Source organism: Bicyclus anynana, chromosome 3 (genome assembly GCF_947172395.1).
Source record: "Bicyclus anynana chromosome 3, ilBicAnyn1.1, whole genome shotgun sequence".
Taxonomy (NCBI): Eukaryota; Metazoa; Arthropoda; class Insecta; order Lepidoptera; family Nymphalidae; genus Bicyclus; species Bicyclus anynana.
This window is the reverse complement of record NC_069085.1, coordinates 3,048,243-3,066,047: the sequence shown is the minus strand read 5'-3', so window position 1 is coordinate 3,066,047 and position 17,805 is coordinate 3,048,243. Positions and strand designations below refer to the sequence as shown.

The window sequence follows — 17,805 nt, the reverse complement described above, 5'->3', positions numbered from 1 at the left end:
TATGGAGCTACTCATCATAATAGATGGACCTAAGTACACATATGGAGATAGTAATTGAACTTGGGATATGTGTACGTGGATGACGCGTGTCTTTCTGTAGCAGGTTAGGTTAGTTTTTTTTTTCAGGTTGTGTGGAGTTGAGTACAAATCCAAAATGACTAGGGTACTAGAATGAGCAGCTTTGCCAATGTCCGACAGTTGTTAGAGTAACTCAAACAAAGCTGACAGTCCTTAAGAAGTAAATCGACTTCTGAAGACATCTCCAAAAGCATTAGGAGCTACATTTTTAGAAACGATGATTCTTAAAATTAACTTATTAGTAAAACTTATAGGTACTTCTCATAAGGATGTTATTTCGATGTTCAGTTAGTTCAACTTACCCTTCTCTTCTCAACGTCTTCTTTAACCCTGCCCTCAACCGGGAGGACCTCAAGTTCAGCTTTAGTCAACACCGACCGGATGTGTACAATTTCTTCTAGCGTCAATGAGAGCCGGTCGTCGGACATGATCGCGTCTTGCCATTGTTTCTATATTACAATAAAAATTAGATTAATATAAGAAATTTTCTCTGCTTTAAAATGAAATTTTAAACTATAGATAAAACATTAAATCTAACTACAGTTCAACATGATCGTATTTAGGTAGTGTTTATAAGATACTACCTAATTAAATTGAGAAGCTCTTTTACATAAAAACTAATGGAGCAATATGTAGGTAGCTATATAGAAAGTCGTTGCCTTTCAAGAAAAATTTTTGTCTGAGCCTAAAACAAAGATGTAATCCCATGTTGCCTGGCTCTTATTATTTGTACATTTGAATAAATTGGCATCATCTGGATTCTAGGCAAGCGTGTCTCAACTTAGACCTTATCACTGCTTTCCATTAAGGTAAAACTCTAGCACAAACTTTTCAATATAGCATAAATTGAAAAATATATGGTAACGGCACACTACTGCATAATACCAATTAAAGTTCGACCAATGCGAATAACTATGCATAAGCTATGTTTTATGGCATCAACTTAATTAAGTAGCTTTAGTAACATAAAATTATTAATTTTATAACAGCAAAATACTAATTACTTTAAAAATGGTATAATGAAAAATAGAAACGGCTCGTAAATTAATTGTGCATTTCTAATATCTACGAATAGATCTAGCAGAAACTTATTTCAATTTAAGCGTTTGGACTTACATTAAAAATCAAAATTTATTGAACATGCCATCGAGTACTTAATTATTCCACCCAATGTTTGGTGTAAAATGGTTTGGTCTTCAAATACAAGTAGGTAGAAAATCCAACACTAAGAAGAAAATATTATTATAGGATTTTTTTATATTGGAGTGTTAGTTTTTATTTAGTAAGTAAGTAGTGTCTAATCAGATTAAAATGTGTACGTTAACTCTACACAAATCAGATAATAATACTGTCAAGAGCTATTTGAAGTTATTCTTTATAAATAAATTACGAATACACAGCACATTTTTACTAGGCTATAATTAACTCTTCTTCTCCAAAGCAATAAAACAAGATTCTCCAACAGCAAAAAGCACCATGAACCTCTCCTTCGACGTGTGAAATGTTTCTGCTTAGGATATTGGTAATTGCTTCCTACTTTTTGTAAAGAAAATCACGCTGCATTGATATTTGCAGTGGCAGCGGCTAATTATCAAGAATAACTCAAACTCCCCCTAGTGTTTCATCCGTGAATGGAGTTTTTAGTAGGAGGAACTGTTGTCAAGCGTTTCTAGCAAGCTAGTAGCAACTCACATGCTGATGAGTGGGGCTGCCACTAACCGACTTGATGAGCTCGTCCTGCAGCGAGGAGCGAGACCACGACAGGTCGCCCAGCTGGGCGTCCGCGTCGCTGCTGGCGAGAGATGTGGCGCCGCCGCACGACGCTCGGGAGTTGGGCCTAGAGTATACCAAGAATTAGCAACATTGCATCAATGGATAACCCATTAATGGGTTGTCCATTGACAAACCCTGTATGAACCAAACTTATCGCGATACTTTCATACCCAAAGTAGGAGGCAGGTGGCTCCGCTGGCTTTCATTGGGTAGGTACTGAAATCAGCCAGCGAGGACCACGTCCCACTTATAGTGCCCGCCACGAGATGTGTTTGTGAAGTTAGCAACAAATGACTGCGCAATTAATCAATAACGGTACAAACGAGCGGGGAGTGTTTGCATCTGTACGAATGCATACTCGTTCCGCAGCTAACTTCACAAACATAAAGATCCGTGGCGAGCATTGTACCCGTAGATGTAGACTAGTCTCCGGTCAGAATGCGTAATGTTATGAGATTAAGTCTATGATAATTTACCGTCTATAACATGTGCATTTCCCAGCGACAAAAAAAAAGTATGCATCGTGGTCTGCCGTTGTGTACCTAGGTATGTTTTTGTACACTGCGCAGCTAAACGCCTCATTGATAGGTACAATTTAACGGTTACTTCGTGTCGCGTAATATGGTGGCTTTCAGTAGTAGTTTGAGTTATATATGATAGAGCTCATCCAGCACCAGTGGGTAGCAAACTATAAAGCGTGCAGCTTAGGTAGGTATACCATGTTCCGCGAAGGGTAATTCTGTTAGAAGCGATGGTTTCCTCCTTACATCAGAATAAGTACCTACCTATAATTTGCTTGTTTCTTGAAATCCATAACTTCAATATTTATATTAGAAATATGCAAAAGTTTTTTTGTTATGCCTTCACGTCTACACGACCAAAGCGATTTTAAAAATTCTTTCACCAATTGGAAGCAACATTATCGACGATCAACTTAGGCCATAGTTTATCTTCGTGTTCTTATAGCAACAGGAACTATGCGGGTAAAACCGGGGTTTATTACTACTAACCTGGAGTGCGGCATAGATTGCGCACCATCGGTGGGGGGGACACTGTGAGTGATTGTGTGACGTCGCATGGAGGCGCGACGCGACGGGCACTGCGTCGCCAGGTCGTACGCTACAAACATACACATTATAGTTAGTTTAGCGTTTAGTAAGTTTACACAGATTACAGTTCGTTTCATGAAGAATGGTGCGGGTGACAGCTCGTTTTACTCTTGAAAGTCTGCCGAGATTCACGATAATAGTAGGTGTATTATGAACGTCATACAGGCAACTGTCACCGTACCCATGCTAACTGAAAATAACTGTAATTATTAAAAACATTTATAGTCAGATGTACTCTTTATGACGTTTCCAAAATAAGGTGCTAAAGGCGATAAGGGTGTCAATTCACACAGGTCAAACAAAAATCAAGACGCGTGATGCAACTTTGGGTGGGTGGGGTGATGCCCTGCCGCCGCGCCTCTGCGTAACCGGAGATACCTAAAACCTTGTATTGCGTAGCTTATCGCTCGATGATCGAAAATCCTATAGATTGCATCCGTCCATACTGTCGAGGTTACTACACAATGATGCTTGGAGACGATTGGATCAGCTTCCACCTTTACGCACAAAGTAAATTAATTAAAGAAATTATAATGATTTCAACTTTAATAAATTATAAAATAGGATGACTTTCTTAAAAGAGCAACTGTTGAGTTTCTTCTCAAAAAAATATCAAGTGAAAAAAAGTTGAAAGGATTATTAAATAATACTTAGGTATACCTATTGACAATTGGATGATGCAAGAATTGCTAATAGTTATATCAAAGCAGAAAGAAATTGTATTTATATAATAATTTCTATTTTAGCATTAAATTGTGATAAAAACGCATTAATAGATAATTGTTATACTATATACAGCACAAGCAACTAATTGATTTTAGATATGACGGAGCGACGGAAGAGGATTGTCTAAGTAAGCGTTATCAATTGAATCGTCGGGCTTTCAACCATTTCTCTATGTCTATGTCTATTGATATGTATTACTCACAACTCAGTTGATACTGCGCTTACATGTGCTTAGGAATGATCTTAAATGTGTAACCCTCCCACCCCTACCCGTGTCAAGATGTGGTGAATAAGGTGTGCATGGTCTTTGAGACCTTTATAAACATAAACTCGAGAGAGCTATTCTTTCTTGCTCTATAGTATCGTGTTACACATAGAGAGATAGAGGCTAATTTAAAACTCGCACTTGCGAGTTATACAAAAAATCGTTACAGAATAGTTCTGCAGATCATTATAACTTAAGCATGGTCCACGCATTGATAAATAATGCCTATGGTAAGTTTTTGAACACGATAAGTATGACAGATTTATCTAATCGTATTTGTCAGAGAAGTTTAATTCTTAGAAATAGTCGTCGATAGACTTTCAAAGACATCAATATTTGAATAAAGGATGAATATTATATTAAATTATATATAGTAAACGAATGCATGTGAACGAAATGCGTATGTTGAGATGGATGTGTGGTGTGACAAGAATAGATAAAATAAGGAATGAGTATATAAGAGGAAGTCTGAAGGTGGCGCCAGTGACAGAAAAATTGAGGAGTAATAGGTTAGCTTGGTATGGACATGTAATGCGTAGAGAGGAAAGTCATATTACTAGAAAAATGTTGAATGTGCAAGTGGAAGGTCATAAGAGGAGAGGAAGGCCAAAGAAGAGATGGTTGGATTGTGTGAAAGAGGACATGTGTGTAAAAGGAGTGGATGATGAGTTGACGAGTAATAGAAACGAATGGAAAAGATTGACATATTTTTCCGACCCCACTTAAGTGGGATAAGGGTAAGGAGATGATGATTATATTAAATTATGGATGCGTATTTTTTGCTACAAAATTTAAAGTCTTATTAATATGTACTAAGAACCCGTCCAGTGGGTCACATGCACCGTTACCAAGAGACCAAACGGTTGTAGGTCTGCCAGACGCCTTGACTTTACGTGGCACAGTTTAAATGACCTTGTTGTAAAACTAAATGTGCAATAAACAATAAAGAAAGAACTTTATTTACACACATTCTGAGACATTAAACATTTTAACTACAAATAAACACGTCAAAATGCAGACACACTTTTCAGTCCCAAAATTAAATTATAGTCTATTCTGAGCGAAAGTTGACTTTCTAAAATGTTTTACTAAAACAAAACTAATGTTTAATTTACTGGTTAACAAATTGTGTTGTTTTTAAATAACTTTATTCGTAAAATAGACCAAAAAAATGGTTTTTGAAATCATATGTATGAAATCGTTATAATTACAATTTAAATGTAGCTATACTAAATTTAATAGGTAGGTTAATGTTTTAATATTTTTTTTTTATGATTAAAATTGCTGATCTAAATAATTTATTTTAAATTATATCTACTTATCGTTAAGCATGCTTAATTATTGATTGGCCTTGCTATTTAGCTATGTAAAATAAAATAATGAACAATTAATTTGATGACGGTGAAATTTTTGGAAAATACGACCTAGTTACAGGGTATTTATTATTCTACGATAATTGTGATGTGAGGCATAATGTTAGCAATAAAGATATTTTCTTTCTTTCTTTCTTACATTTCAAAAATAAAATTAAAAAAATGGTTAGACTTAAATCATAATTAATCAGTTAAATCATATAATTTTGATATTGTAATAGTTTTTTTTATATGTATCATTTGTTGGTTTAGACTCATTATAAATGGCATATGAAATGGAATGAACTTTAACTGCAGATAAAATCTCCGCTATGAAACCAGATGCTATATAACTACTGACAACTTACTGAAGCATATTGAAAGCAAAGAAACTTTTTCTTCAAAGACATTCTAATTACACTTATTTCATTGTATGATCACATGTCCTAAGCATTTACATACAATAAATATATTGACCCTAGAACTGAAATTGCAGATCATATTAGCGTTACAAAGCGTAAGCAGTATTATCAGCTGCAAACAAAGATGATAGCGTATAACTTCAAAGCGTGACGTCATATAACAGTGCAGGTCATACATTCGAGGGTCTCGTCGCAAAACTGATGGTACTCGTCATGGGAGATGCGGGTCCGGGGCGGCGCACGAGGTGTCCCCGTCGCCACTATTCCGAGATTGGTGTGCGTTGGGGACAAAGTGCAGTTTTAGCCTACTACATTACACTATAACATGTCCTTTAATTTGGCAAGAGGGACATTTAACCCAAAATTAACACGTATTTATACATACAAAATATTTTAAATTTTAACTGCAATAATGCAGTGTGTCTTAAAGAAAAGGGAATTCATATCGTAAGATACAAACTCCGGTTTCTCATACATCCATAGATATATATTAATTACAACAATGAATATGGATGTATGGATTTTTAAAGGAAACCCGGTGGGAATCGGCTAATAATGACTCTTTACCACTACAATAATGTTGAATATTTATGCAATAGGGGATCCCCTATTGTAATCAGCCTAATGGCTTCTCCAATACGGGCCAATAAAGTAACTAAAAGGTTCTCTTATCTGTATAGTTATACCGTTGCAACAGAAAAATTAGTTAAATAGATGCATAATTCATACGTGTACTAATATCGAATCTATAAAACAATGCCCAAAGAAATAGCTGGGATCAAATTACCTCCATTCTACCGTAATAAGCGAGGCCAGGTCAGCATTTGTGTTCGAAGCCATTTTCCGCATTTCTACCCATTTTCCTTCTTACAAATCCTTAAGCATAGTGTATGGCTTGGCAGTGTAGAGTCATAGTAGAAATATTCCCGTATTACCATTACAAATAATTGGTACCAGTTGTTGGATAAACTTACCATTATTAAGACCATTCAATGAAGAAATCTACTCCAGGCCTTTAATATTAAATACAATCAGAACCTCGCGGTTTCACTCTCGTAATTCCTATTCCCGTCGGAATATAAGGATAAAATATAGCCTACATATCCTGATAATGTGACTTTCTATTGGTAAAAGATTTTTTCAAATTGGTCTACTTTAAAAACACACATTTCCAAAAAATATTAGCGACTATCAATTCTAATTATTATTGGTGATATTGTTTTTTTTTTTTAGTTTTTTTCGTTTCGTTAGTTTGTTTCGTTTCATTTCGTTTTATACAAAATACCAATCTTTTCTCTTTTTTACATTAGTGTAAATTGGCTATTAGGGCTATTAGGGTAAATTTTGAACAGGCAGTGCAACCAACAATATTTTTTCGACAAATCTAAAATATGCATTTTTATTGCTTCCATGACAAAAATAACTTAGCGAAGTTACAGAACGTTACGTGGCGTGCTCCAGGTTTTTAACCCTAGCAAGAACTAGACAAAAACAAATGTAGGCCAACATTTTGCATTTTTGCACGCTATTCAAGTGTGTTATTTTTATGAAATCAATAGCTCTACAGTCCTAAATATGCTAGCGGCCAATCTCATGTTGAGATTAACCATGTACGCAGGAGATATTATAGTGCACAAGTGTGAGCGCAACCACAGGTGCACTCTCTATTCCCTCTTTCTCTCTGATCCCTCGTGCTCTCCGAGGCACGGGAGTTCTAGTATACCTTTTTTTTTTTATTCTATAGGTACAAGTTAGCCCTTGACTACAATCTCACCTGATGGTAAGTGATGATGCAGTCTAAGATGGAAGCGGGCTAACTTATTAGGAGGAGGATGAAAATCCACACTCCTTTCGGTTTCTACACGACATCGTACCGGAACGCTAAATCACTTGGCGGTACGTCTTTGTCGGTAGGGTGGTAACTAGCCACGGCCGAAGCCTCCCACCAGCCAGACCTGGACAAATTAAGAAAACCTCAATCAGCCCAGCCGGGGATCGAACCCAGAATCTCGTCTTGTAAGTCCACTGCGCATACCACTGCGCCACGGAGGCCGTCAAAACCTACTTAAATAGTAAAAGCTATTTTTACGATGACATTTATCCAGCAAATTGTACCAATTAAAAGTAATATATGCAAAATTGACAATGCAATGCAACCAACAAGATTGGATTGGACAAACATTTTGTCCAAACAGGACCCTTATCCAATATCCCAATATATAAACTAGAGTAGGCTTAAGATACGCACCACGACATCGAGACGAGAAAACGACAAATGTCGACTAATAGCGGTTCAGAAATATCGCTCTGTCATTGATTTGAGACAAAAGAGTTGGGACTGGGACAACTCAGCCGCCATTGGTCGACAATATGTCGTTATCTCTTCACTATACTAAAGCCATACTTTATGTGCATTGTATACCAACAGACTGAGATGAAGGTAGCAAACGCATGTTGCATCATAACTTATTTATTTTAAATTATATATTGTCTTTTGAATAATCTTTTTTTTTAATTATCAACAATGTTAATAAAATACAAAATAATAATACAAATCTTTATAAAAAAATTCAACCCTCCCGCTGCGGGACATTTGAGTGCCCAAGCAACCGGTGGTCAGGGCTCCAGAGTGAGGAACCTCCTCACAATACGCGCCGTCTCAAGAATCACTGCCTTGACCCTTGATCCAACAGCTAAGCGAAAGCTTCTCCAAGTGTTGGTAATAATTATAATTAATATTAGGTGTGAAATGACTAGCGATTTATAACCTTACGACCGCGACTACGTCTGCGTGGAATTTAGTTTTTCACAAATCCCTCGGGAACCATAGATTTTCCGGGATGAAAAGTAGCCTCATTTCATTCGAAATTTCATTCAAATCAGTTCAGTAGTTGCGGCGTTAAAGAGTAACAAACTTTTGTGTCTATAATGTTAGTAGGCTTTTTAATTTGTTTATTGATAAACACTGCACATCGAGTATGACCTAAGTTTAGTCATATCGTGGACGCATGTTAGGCCTACAGAGGTCTGTAGGAACGTTGGCTTACCGGTCCGCTTCCAAGGCTTCGGTGGTGTTTGCTGCGGCGCCGTGTGCCGCGGGTAAGGCTGCGGCGCGCACGTCTCGGGACTGGCGCAGGTCTCCGTGTCGTCATCGTCGTCGTCGTCGTCATTCTGAAGCAAACGATTTTTTTTTACTATGGTATACCTAAGCAAACGCTTCAATGCAATGATTATGAGTTATTATAATTTTTTCGGGATAAAAAGTAGCCTATGTAGTAGGGTGTGTGTATAATCTTTCACCATTTTATCCAATTCAATAATTTCAGAGGACCTTACGGTTCAATTTCTCCGAGTAAAAAATGGTCACTCTATGGGTAATAAAACCCATATTTGGCTCACTGCTGGGCTCGAGTCTCCTCTCAGAATGAGAGGGGTTAGGCCAATAGACCACCACGCTGGCCCGACGATAATTACTAAGAACGATAAAAACGACAATTACTGGCCATTAATCTGTGACTGTCACATTGACAATTGATGAAAATAAACAGAAATTCAATATCAAAATCACATTATAAAAATTAAATTCTAAAGTGAAAATAAAACACTTTTTGGTAATTTCCCAAATTCAAAACCATTTTACAAATAAACAAAAATGAATTAGGTAACACACATTGATGAATGAACAAAAACACTAAAATACTCGAACGAAAAATACATCAAATGGAAAAAGTAACTAAATACTCAGAATACAGAAAACCACTGGTTGGTTTTCTGTATTCTGAGACTAAATAATACACAGTAAACCAGCCTGTTAACATAAATATGCCGAGTAAGTTTCATTTTCTCTAATTGTATTTCTAGATATTTCTTAGTAAATATAGATTTTATAAAGTAAGTTTTTTAGAATTTAGAAAAATTCTTTTCGTGTTTCGTGACGTGTTTCAAATTCCTAATAAAGACTAACCCTGACCAAATAGTTACCTTTTCCGACTAGGCGAATAAAAATTTGTGCTAACTTCGTTATGTAACTACTTCGTTGGCCCAGTCATTAGCGGATCTCGCGGTTCTGGGTTCTAATCCTGGATCGGAATATGAAGTACTGAGCATTTCTAATATCAGTAAAATTTCTCAGCACGTTAAGCCGTAAATGCCGATCATTATCAACATTTAATGACGAGTGAAAAACTGTACCTATCACCATTAAGCCCGCCACATGCATTGGCGTGGCATGGTGGATTTAAGCTCCATACTCTATCTTTGAGCCTCGACCTGTAGGGGGACCTGGATGATAATGTTGATGATAATGACCCTCGTGCGACAACAATCCTAAAGGTACGGGCGGGAATTGAACTTTAGACTTTTCTAATTAAAGTCCAGCCAGATACCTGTGGGCTTAATACTAGGAATAAGCCTCAATACCTCGACGACTAAGAGTACTAAGGGTTGAGGTTGAAGGGTAGATTCAACATCGAGAAGTCATGAATTCGATCGCCGCCAATTGGGCTATTGTCGTACCCACTCTGTCTTTTCGAATAATTAGAAAGGAAAACATTAAAGATATTAAAGAAGAAAAATATTTTCAGGACGCAGGAAAAATGAAATTTGCTCGTTCGAGCCTCCTAAGCAGAGTGGTGAAAATATCCTTTTGAAATCCTTTTTGACATGCATTGTAACATTCCCAGTGTTTCTGATATTTGTCACGCTTATGAGTTTAACACCAATTCTGTGTTTACTTGGCATGGGAGTAACTTTGTTGATCAGTCAATTTGGTCTACCCTGCAGCATTAGTACATATACATATGAAGAAGATGTACAGGGAAGGTGGGAGTAGACACGCCCCATACTGATTAAAATAGATAGTCAATACTTAATACACTATGAAAATAAATATGTCGGGAAGTTTTAGTTTATCTAATTCTATTTCTAGGTAGTTCTGTTTATTTTTATTCTATAAAATATATATTGAAAATTTCACATAAATTAAATTAAAATATTTATGACTAAGAATTAAAAGAATAATAAAATCTAAATTTTAAATTTATAAAATAATTATTCTTAGTTCTTGTTTCTTGAAATTTCAAGGTTGTGAGTCTTCTAAAAGTACTTTAGGTTTCTGATAATAACTAATGAGTGAGTCTCAGAACACAGAAAACTCTAGAAGGTATGATCGCGCACAGGAATGAAGCCGGTGAAATTACTCTTTTTTGGTGTATTTTCACGAACAAGCGATTAGTCACTCTGTGTAATGGCGGTAGAACGTGGCTTCTGGTGTTTTCTGTATTCTGAGGAGTGAGTGGGGATTTTAGGGACTTTGAATTGTTCTTAAACTAAAAGTTCGAATTAAATGAAATTAGGTAATATATCTGCTTTTGTCATGGACACTTGATTACTGAAAGCTTAATTGAGATATATTTATAACGAAGTTCATTCATTTAATTTATAAGAATCGCCTTAATTGGCTTCGAGAACAGATGCTACGACCTTGCTATGTTCCTGGACTTGTCGGGGGTCATTCAACTGCTTTGCCCCTTTATACAATATTTATACAAAATTTAAAAATGAATAAATGTTACAAAATACAGCAAAATCCAATATCAGAATAGATACTGTTTTCAGATTGATTCATTTATTTTTACCGATATTGGATTGTAATAAAAAATCAATCTAAACGATTATGTTGATATCATAAGAACCGCAATGATGGATTATTGAATAGTCATTCCGCTAGCTTGATCGAAAATAATTACGGAACGAGGTCAGAACGTCGGAGAGGAATCTCTGCTCCGAAGCTAATTATTACGGGCAATAGATTAATGAAGTTAACACCAGTGAACCAATTTAATCGTTAATGCTAGGCGTCACATATCCGCATCATACGTATCGGACGCATCGCTTCAAACGGATCGTAGTAATATTTGTATAGAGAGTCATTACAAGTGCTTCCACTGATCCGCATCGTAGGGCATCTACCGTAAAATTAAAAATCCGTTTGATGCGGTGTGCGATGCGTACGATGTAGATATGTGGACGCCTACCATAATCGTCAATCGATTCGATGCCAATCAATTGACATTTGCCGGACATTTGTCGCCATTTAATTCATTATAATATTTCAACTATAATTAGATATTATTTACATTTATTTAAAATCCGTTCCACTCACTTCCGCGTTTTAGATGTTACTATATTTATTCTCACGTGAAAATATATTAATGAAAAAAAGAAATTACATAAGTAAGTGTGCCTAATTTGAAAGTAATTTTACTTTTTAAAGTATAACTTGGGAATTAATTATTTTCGTAATATCATAACGAATAGTTTGTAATAGATGTAGTAGCGGATTTCAAACAAAAGAAGTAGTAGGTATTTTATTATAATAATAATTTTAATGAGATAACTGATGTTATCAATTAGGTAGATAACCTTCTGTCTTATTCTGTATTGTCTAAAGTCTAATAATGTTACATAATCTATACTGACATTATAAAGAGGAAAGATTTGATTGTTTGTTTGTGTGTATTGAATAGGCTCTAAAACTACAGAACTGATTTGAACAATTCTTTCACTGTTGGGAAGCTACACTATCCCCGAGTGCTACAGGCTATATATTATTCCAGTTATCCCACGGGAACGGGTACCACGCGGGTGAAACCGCGTAGCGTCTGCTAGTTAATTATAAACTAATTTGAATGCCAATTTATTTTCTCATTTCATTGAATAGACTAGTTTTCTACTAATAACTTAGGAAGTGCCTAATCGTTATCGGTTAATGTCAGCCACTGACAATCAAGTAATCTTACATGCCTGCAGCGCTAACGGTTTGTCCAAAAGAGATTTAGGTCGTTTTACGACCTAAATCCCTTTTGGATTTTGCTTTTTGCTGAGCACTGTTACTCCATGTAATTAAAGCTCACTTGTAGGTCTTTAGCGTAGAAGGCTTTCAAATCTTTTAGATTTTTACGTACCTATTGAATTTAAAGGTTTAACTATCTTACTTTACCTTTATCTATTATAGTAATCAAAAAAAGCCGCAGGCTCAAGACCCCTCTCGAGCCTGCGGCTCTCTGTACACCACTTGACGTTCAATACAGGGTCGCCATTCTAGTAGTACATTTCCAAGAAACCCAACATATATCAGCTCTTCAAATTAAACATTACTATAATAGATAAAGGTAAAGTAAGATAGTTAAACCTTTAAATTCAATAGGTACGTAAAAATCTAAAAGATTTGAAAGCCTTCTACGCTAAAGACCTACAAGTGAGCTTTAATCACATGGAGTAACAGTGCTCAGCAAAAAGCAAAATACAAAAGGGATTTAGGTCGGAAAACGACGTTTCATTAGAAAAGCGAAAATATGTCAGGAGATTGAAATTGATGTTTACAAAATCTGGGATAATGTGGGAAAATACGAGGAAATGGAAAACTAGGGTCGAACGTTCAAACAGAAAACGCTATGCCTACAAAAAAAAACAAACACTCTTATGAGTGACATGCTGACGCCGCGCGGTTTCTCCCGCGTGGTTCCCGTTCCCGTAGGAATACGGAGATAATATATAGCCTATAGCCTTTCTTGATAAATGGGCTATCTAACACTGAAAGAATTTTTCAAATCGGACCAGTAGATCCTGAAATTAGCGCGTTCAAACAAACAAATTCTTCAGCTTTATAATATTAGTATAGAAGTATAGATTGTAGTGGTTTTGTTACATTTTTTATGAAAATTTATTAAGGTAAGATGCTGTTCATTGGTTTCTTAATGAAATAAAATTGATAGATGAAGAAGCATTTCCCATTCACTTGCATTTTCATTTCACATATTTTTTCTCGTGGAAATGGATAGATCATTGTTTAGACTTGTGAATGAAAACTTCTATGGCATTGTTGTTAATGAATTGATTTATATCACTGAATTTATACACCTGAGTTTAATTTCAGTTGCATATTAGTTTGTTTGTTTTTTTTTTTTGCTGCTGGCCTTTTCACTAATTTGAAGTAATTTTTGTACGAAATTAGTGAAAAGGCTTGTGAGGAATTCTTAAGTCAGGTGCTAATAATTTATTGCTAACTGATCAAAATTATTGACCAGTCTGTTTGGCATTGTGATTTTCATTAACAATGGGTTTTGCGGAATACGATAAATAATTGCTTTGATTGATTTGATGATAATTATATAAGTTGGCTAATAAACCAAAGCTATATAGGCCAGCAGGTTACAGACCAGACTATGTATTCTGTGGTCCAACATAGGTTTGTATTGAGTTCTTAGGATAGGCAGGGCGTTTTGCATCTATGAAGTGCACGCCACTGATCTAGCCGATCCTTTAACTGTTCAACCATTGATACTTTATAATATGCAAATCAAACCCGTTGCTCAGATTATCGTATACTCGTAAGTAAGCCTTCAGCTTGTTCACTTATGTTTTGTGTTTACGATCCATTTAAAAAGCTGAACCACTTTCTAATCCTTCCAATTGTATAACTGGTTTGGACCTAATTTAATTATATAACATTACGAGACAAGAATGATAAACGAGCAATAAATTGTCAATGAGCTAGATACCAAAGTAATTCATCGCATCAAGTAGTAGGTAATCGGTAATTCAGCATAATATATAATTTTAAATATACTCTTTATTCAACAAAAGAAAAACAATAGCAAAGAGGACAGTATCATTGCTATTACACAGGTTCATTCATTTAGGTCAAAAAAAGTAGTCAAAAAATCCGCTAGGAAGGTTACTACTCAGATATTTTTATTTTTTCGAGTACTAACCTACCTTCGACTTGGAGGGCGTAAGTTCGAATCCGGTCCGGGGCATCAAAATGCACTGCACCTTCAACTTATCAGATAAGTAAGTATATGTACCTATTTTAAGAAATTATATATATCACGTGTTTAGAACTGTGAAGGAAAAACATAGTGAGGAAACCTGCATACATGAGAATCTTCTTAATTCTCTACTTATGTGAAGTCTGCCGATCCGCATTGAGCCAGCGTAGTGGATTAAAGCTATCAAATCACCTACCTTATCTTAATCTGACGTGCTGGTTGAATATTTCCGAAGTTATTTTTTTTTGGTTGCCCTAAACGTACCCACAAATATAGATATATATAATATAATGATATAATTATTTATATTAACCCGTCTTATTTTGAGAGGAGACTCGTACTCAACAGTGAGCCGAATATGTATGGGTTGTTAATGATGATGAATGAAATAAGTAGTCGTAACAAAATAAGGCATACAAGGAAAGTTATAGTCAGTCAGTCATTCAACATAAATACTTTTAATACAAATAAGTACGTGATGTAAATTAATTAACTTTTCCTAAGCCTTCAACTTTCTTGACACACTGTTTGTAATGAATAACAATTGTTGGCCCCAATAGCTCAACGACTAAGTGCCGGACTGTAGACGTCTTGGATTCATTCTTTGCCAATTGGAGTAAACTATTCCCTCGGTCATATGTCATTCGGTCATTCCCACTTCTTATCAAAGGGTTATCTTTTGTTGAAGAGAAGGAATTAGACATACTCGTACATAAAAGATAACTAGTATTGTTCTAAATCGTTTATTTCAAGATAAAAACTTGAAGTACGCGTATTTGTGAACTCTAGCACCGGTTCGCAAGGTCAACTCAGAAGAGTCGCCAAAAAACTCTACAGATTCTCTTTTAAAATCATGATTCTATATAACCATTAAAAAAATAATAAATTCTACTTCTTGTGTGAAATTTCAAAAGTGCTTGTAATAAAGTTCGACCCATATTCGGCTCACTGCTGAGCTCCCAACAAGTTAGCCCGCTTCCATCTTAGATTGCTACTACATCACTTACCATCAAGTGAAATTGCAGTCAAGGGATAACTTGTAAAGCATATATATATAAAAGAGCACGAATCTCCTCTGAAAAAGAGCGGAGAGCAGACAATTCTCTAAGCATTTTTATCAATAAATATTCTCGAAAATATAAAATTCTAAATCGACCCGAGCCGGGAATCGAACCCAGCAGCTCTCTGTTTAGATCTCACACGGTACTACCAACTATGTATGTAATTAATAATAAGTAATAATTATGTTCATCGTCAAAAATTATGACAATGAACATTTTATTTAAAATTTATTAATTTATGCAGCTCATTAAATTAATCTTAAATTAACTTATTATAAGTATAAATACATGATGACAATACGTATATTAAAGCACCAAAGCATCCGCGTGTTCAAACATAAACGACTTTGTTCCGCGTAAAATGCCTTCGTGTAGTCTACAAAACAAAAAGTAGTAAAGCGTCACGGAATCGTGTTGATGCCCGCCATGGCGGCTTCCGTGTAAATGGCGCAGAAAAACTTAACCGCTGCAGACCAGGCTTCCACTCGGTTAGTAACCTGTGCCCTGTATAGTTTTATGACATTTTATAGATAAAACGAAAAGGCATCAATACTTGTTGGCATATCTCTTATTAATGTCAGCTTGAAATACCAAGTTATAAATTCGAAACACATTCCAATTTTAAAGCTACTCACTATTCCCAAGCCAGTATAAGTAAAATCTCATAATCTAACACCCCATTACTGGAAGGCATTCAATGGCGTGATGCTATGATTGGCCAGCTGAATCGGCTTGTTTTTATAGGCTAGCTAATGTGACGTAAGCACGCTGAGTTTATCAGATTTATATGACTGTGATGTTACACAGGCTAAAAAGGTTGCAAACTTATTCATATCGAAATAGGCCATAGTAATATTCCCATCTGAAAATATAATTATTTAGAACATTCTGCAAGTAATTAAAAAAAATCGTTAAAGGCGGTTAAGGACAAGAAAAATATAAGGAGTTACCATTGCTGGTAAATCATCTTGAGTTTATTAAGACTGGGTGGTCATTATTATTTCATCATTATTTATACCCAAGTTTTCCATTAAATCTATATTAAAGCCTTAACAGTGTCTTTTTAGACGTATTTATGCAAAATAGCAAAATGATTTATTGCTTTGGGAATATTACGAGTATGATAAAAATGCTCAACATAGGTACTCTTTAATTAGTCAATATTATTACTTAAAAAAAAGTAAAAAAAACCTCATCTTCATTATCACTGCCTTCTACAGGGCAAGGCCTCTCTCCTATAGGAGAAGGGATATGGAGCACAGATCCACTACGCTGCACTAAAGAGGGTTGGCGGGCTAGAAGTTAAAAATAAGAAAGAAATATTCTTTATCTTGACAACTAAAACAAACAAAGATGGAGGAAAACATCTTATAATTAAAGCATTTATAATGTATTTAACTAATGATAACGACCTATTTGACCAAAAATTATTTATAGTAAAAATAATATAATCAACTTTACGTATATTGTCTGTACAAATATTTACTTGGGCGTTTGCGAGTCAAAATTTAAATGTAACCTTGTCACGTTGTCACTAGAGATTTCAGTTAGATAAAAATTGCTAACTGCTAATAGTTAACTAGTCCATATTTTTGGTATTATGACCTTAACAAGTGGGTGTCAAAAGCCTACGTACGCCTACTAGCTAATGCTACAATATATTTTTCAATAAAAAAAATATATATTTATTTCTAGCTGACCCGGCAAATATTGCCTTAAAGGGACCACCACCTCTCAGGGACATAAAAAATAGGTGTTTCTCGGACCTACCCGATATGCACACAAAATTTCATAAAAATCGGTCCAGCCGTTTCGGAGGAGTTTGGTAAGAAACAACGCAGCACGAGAATTTTGTATATTAGATTAAAATAGCAGAAAAATTTTTTTTTATCTTATTATTGTAAGCTTTTTTTAAAGATTTCGTAACATTTGATTTAAAAGATTGTGTACTTCTGTCTGTGATTTTCCATGGCGTTTAAGCTATTTAAATGCACATTCTTTTTTAAATATAGCTTTAGAGTTATATTTGAAAACGGTTTTTTTTCAATATTCGACTTATTTTAAAATCTAGTGAGATCTGTTTATTTTAAGTACCAAACCATTTCATCCTAATACTAGCGGACGCCCCGCGGTTTTACCCTTATAGTTCCCACTCTCGTAAGAATACGGATGTACAATAAAGCCTATG

At 35.4% G+C, this 17,805-nt stretch overlaps 1 protein-coding gene across 1 annotated transcript in view; it reads right to left on the bottom strand.

Annotated features, from left to right (window-relative positions):
* Positions 1-17,805, bottom strand: part of LOC112053476 (protein spire) — a 234,814-nt gene that overhangs the window by 5,948 nt on the left and 211,061 nt on the right. Inside the window, exons 10-14 of the mRNA XM_052891144.1 lie at positions 8,773-8,896; positions 5,902-5,985; positions 2,862-2,970; positions 1,771-1,915; positions 381-527 (exon numbers count right to left, since the gene is read on the bottom strand). Of these exons, the coding sequence (XP_052747104.1) occupies positions 381-527; positions 1,771-1,915; positions 2,862-2,970; positions 5,902-5,985; positions 8,773-8,896 (609 nt within the window). The remainder of the gene's footprint in view (positions 1-380; positions 528-1,770; positions 1,916-2,861; positions 2,971-5,901; positions 5,986-8,772; positions 8,897-17,805) is intronic.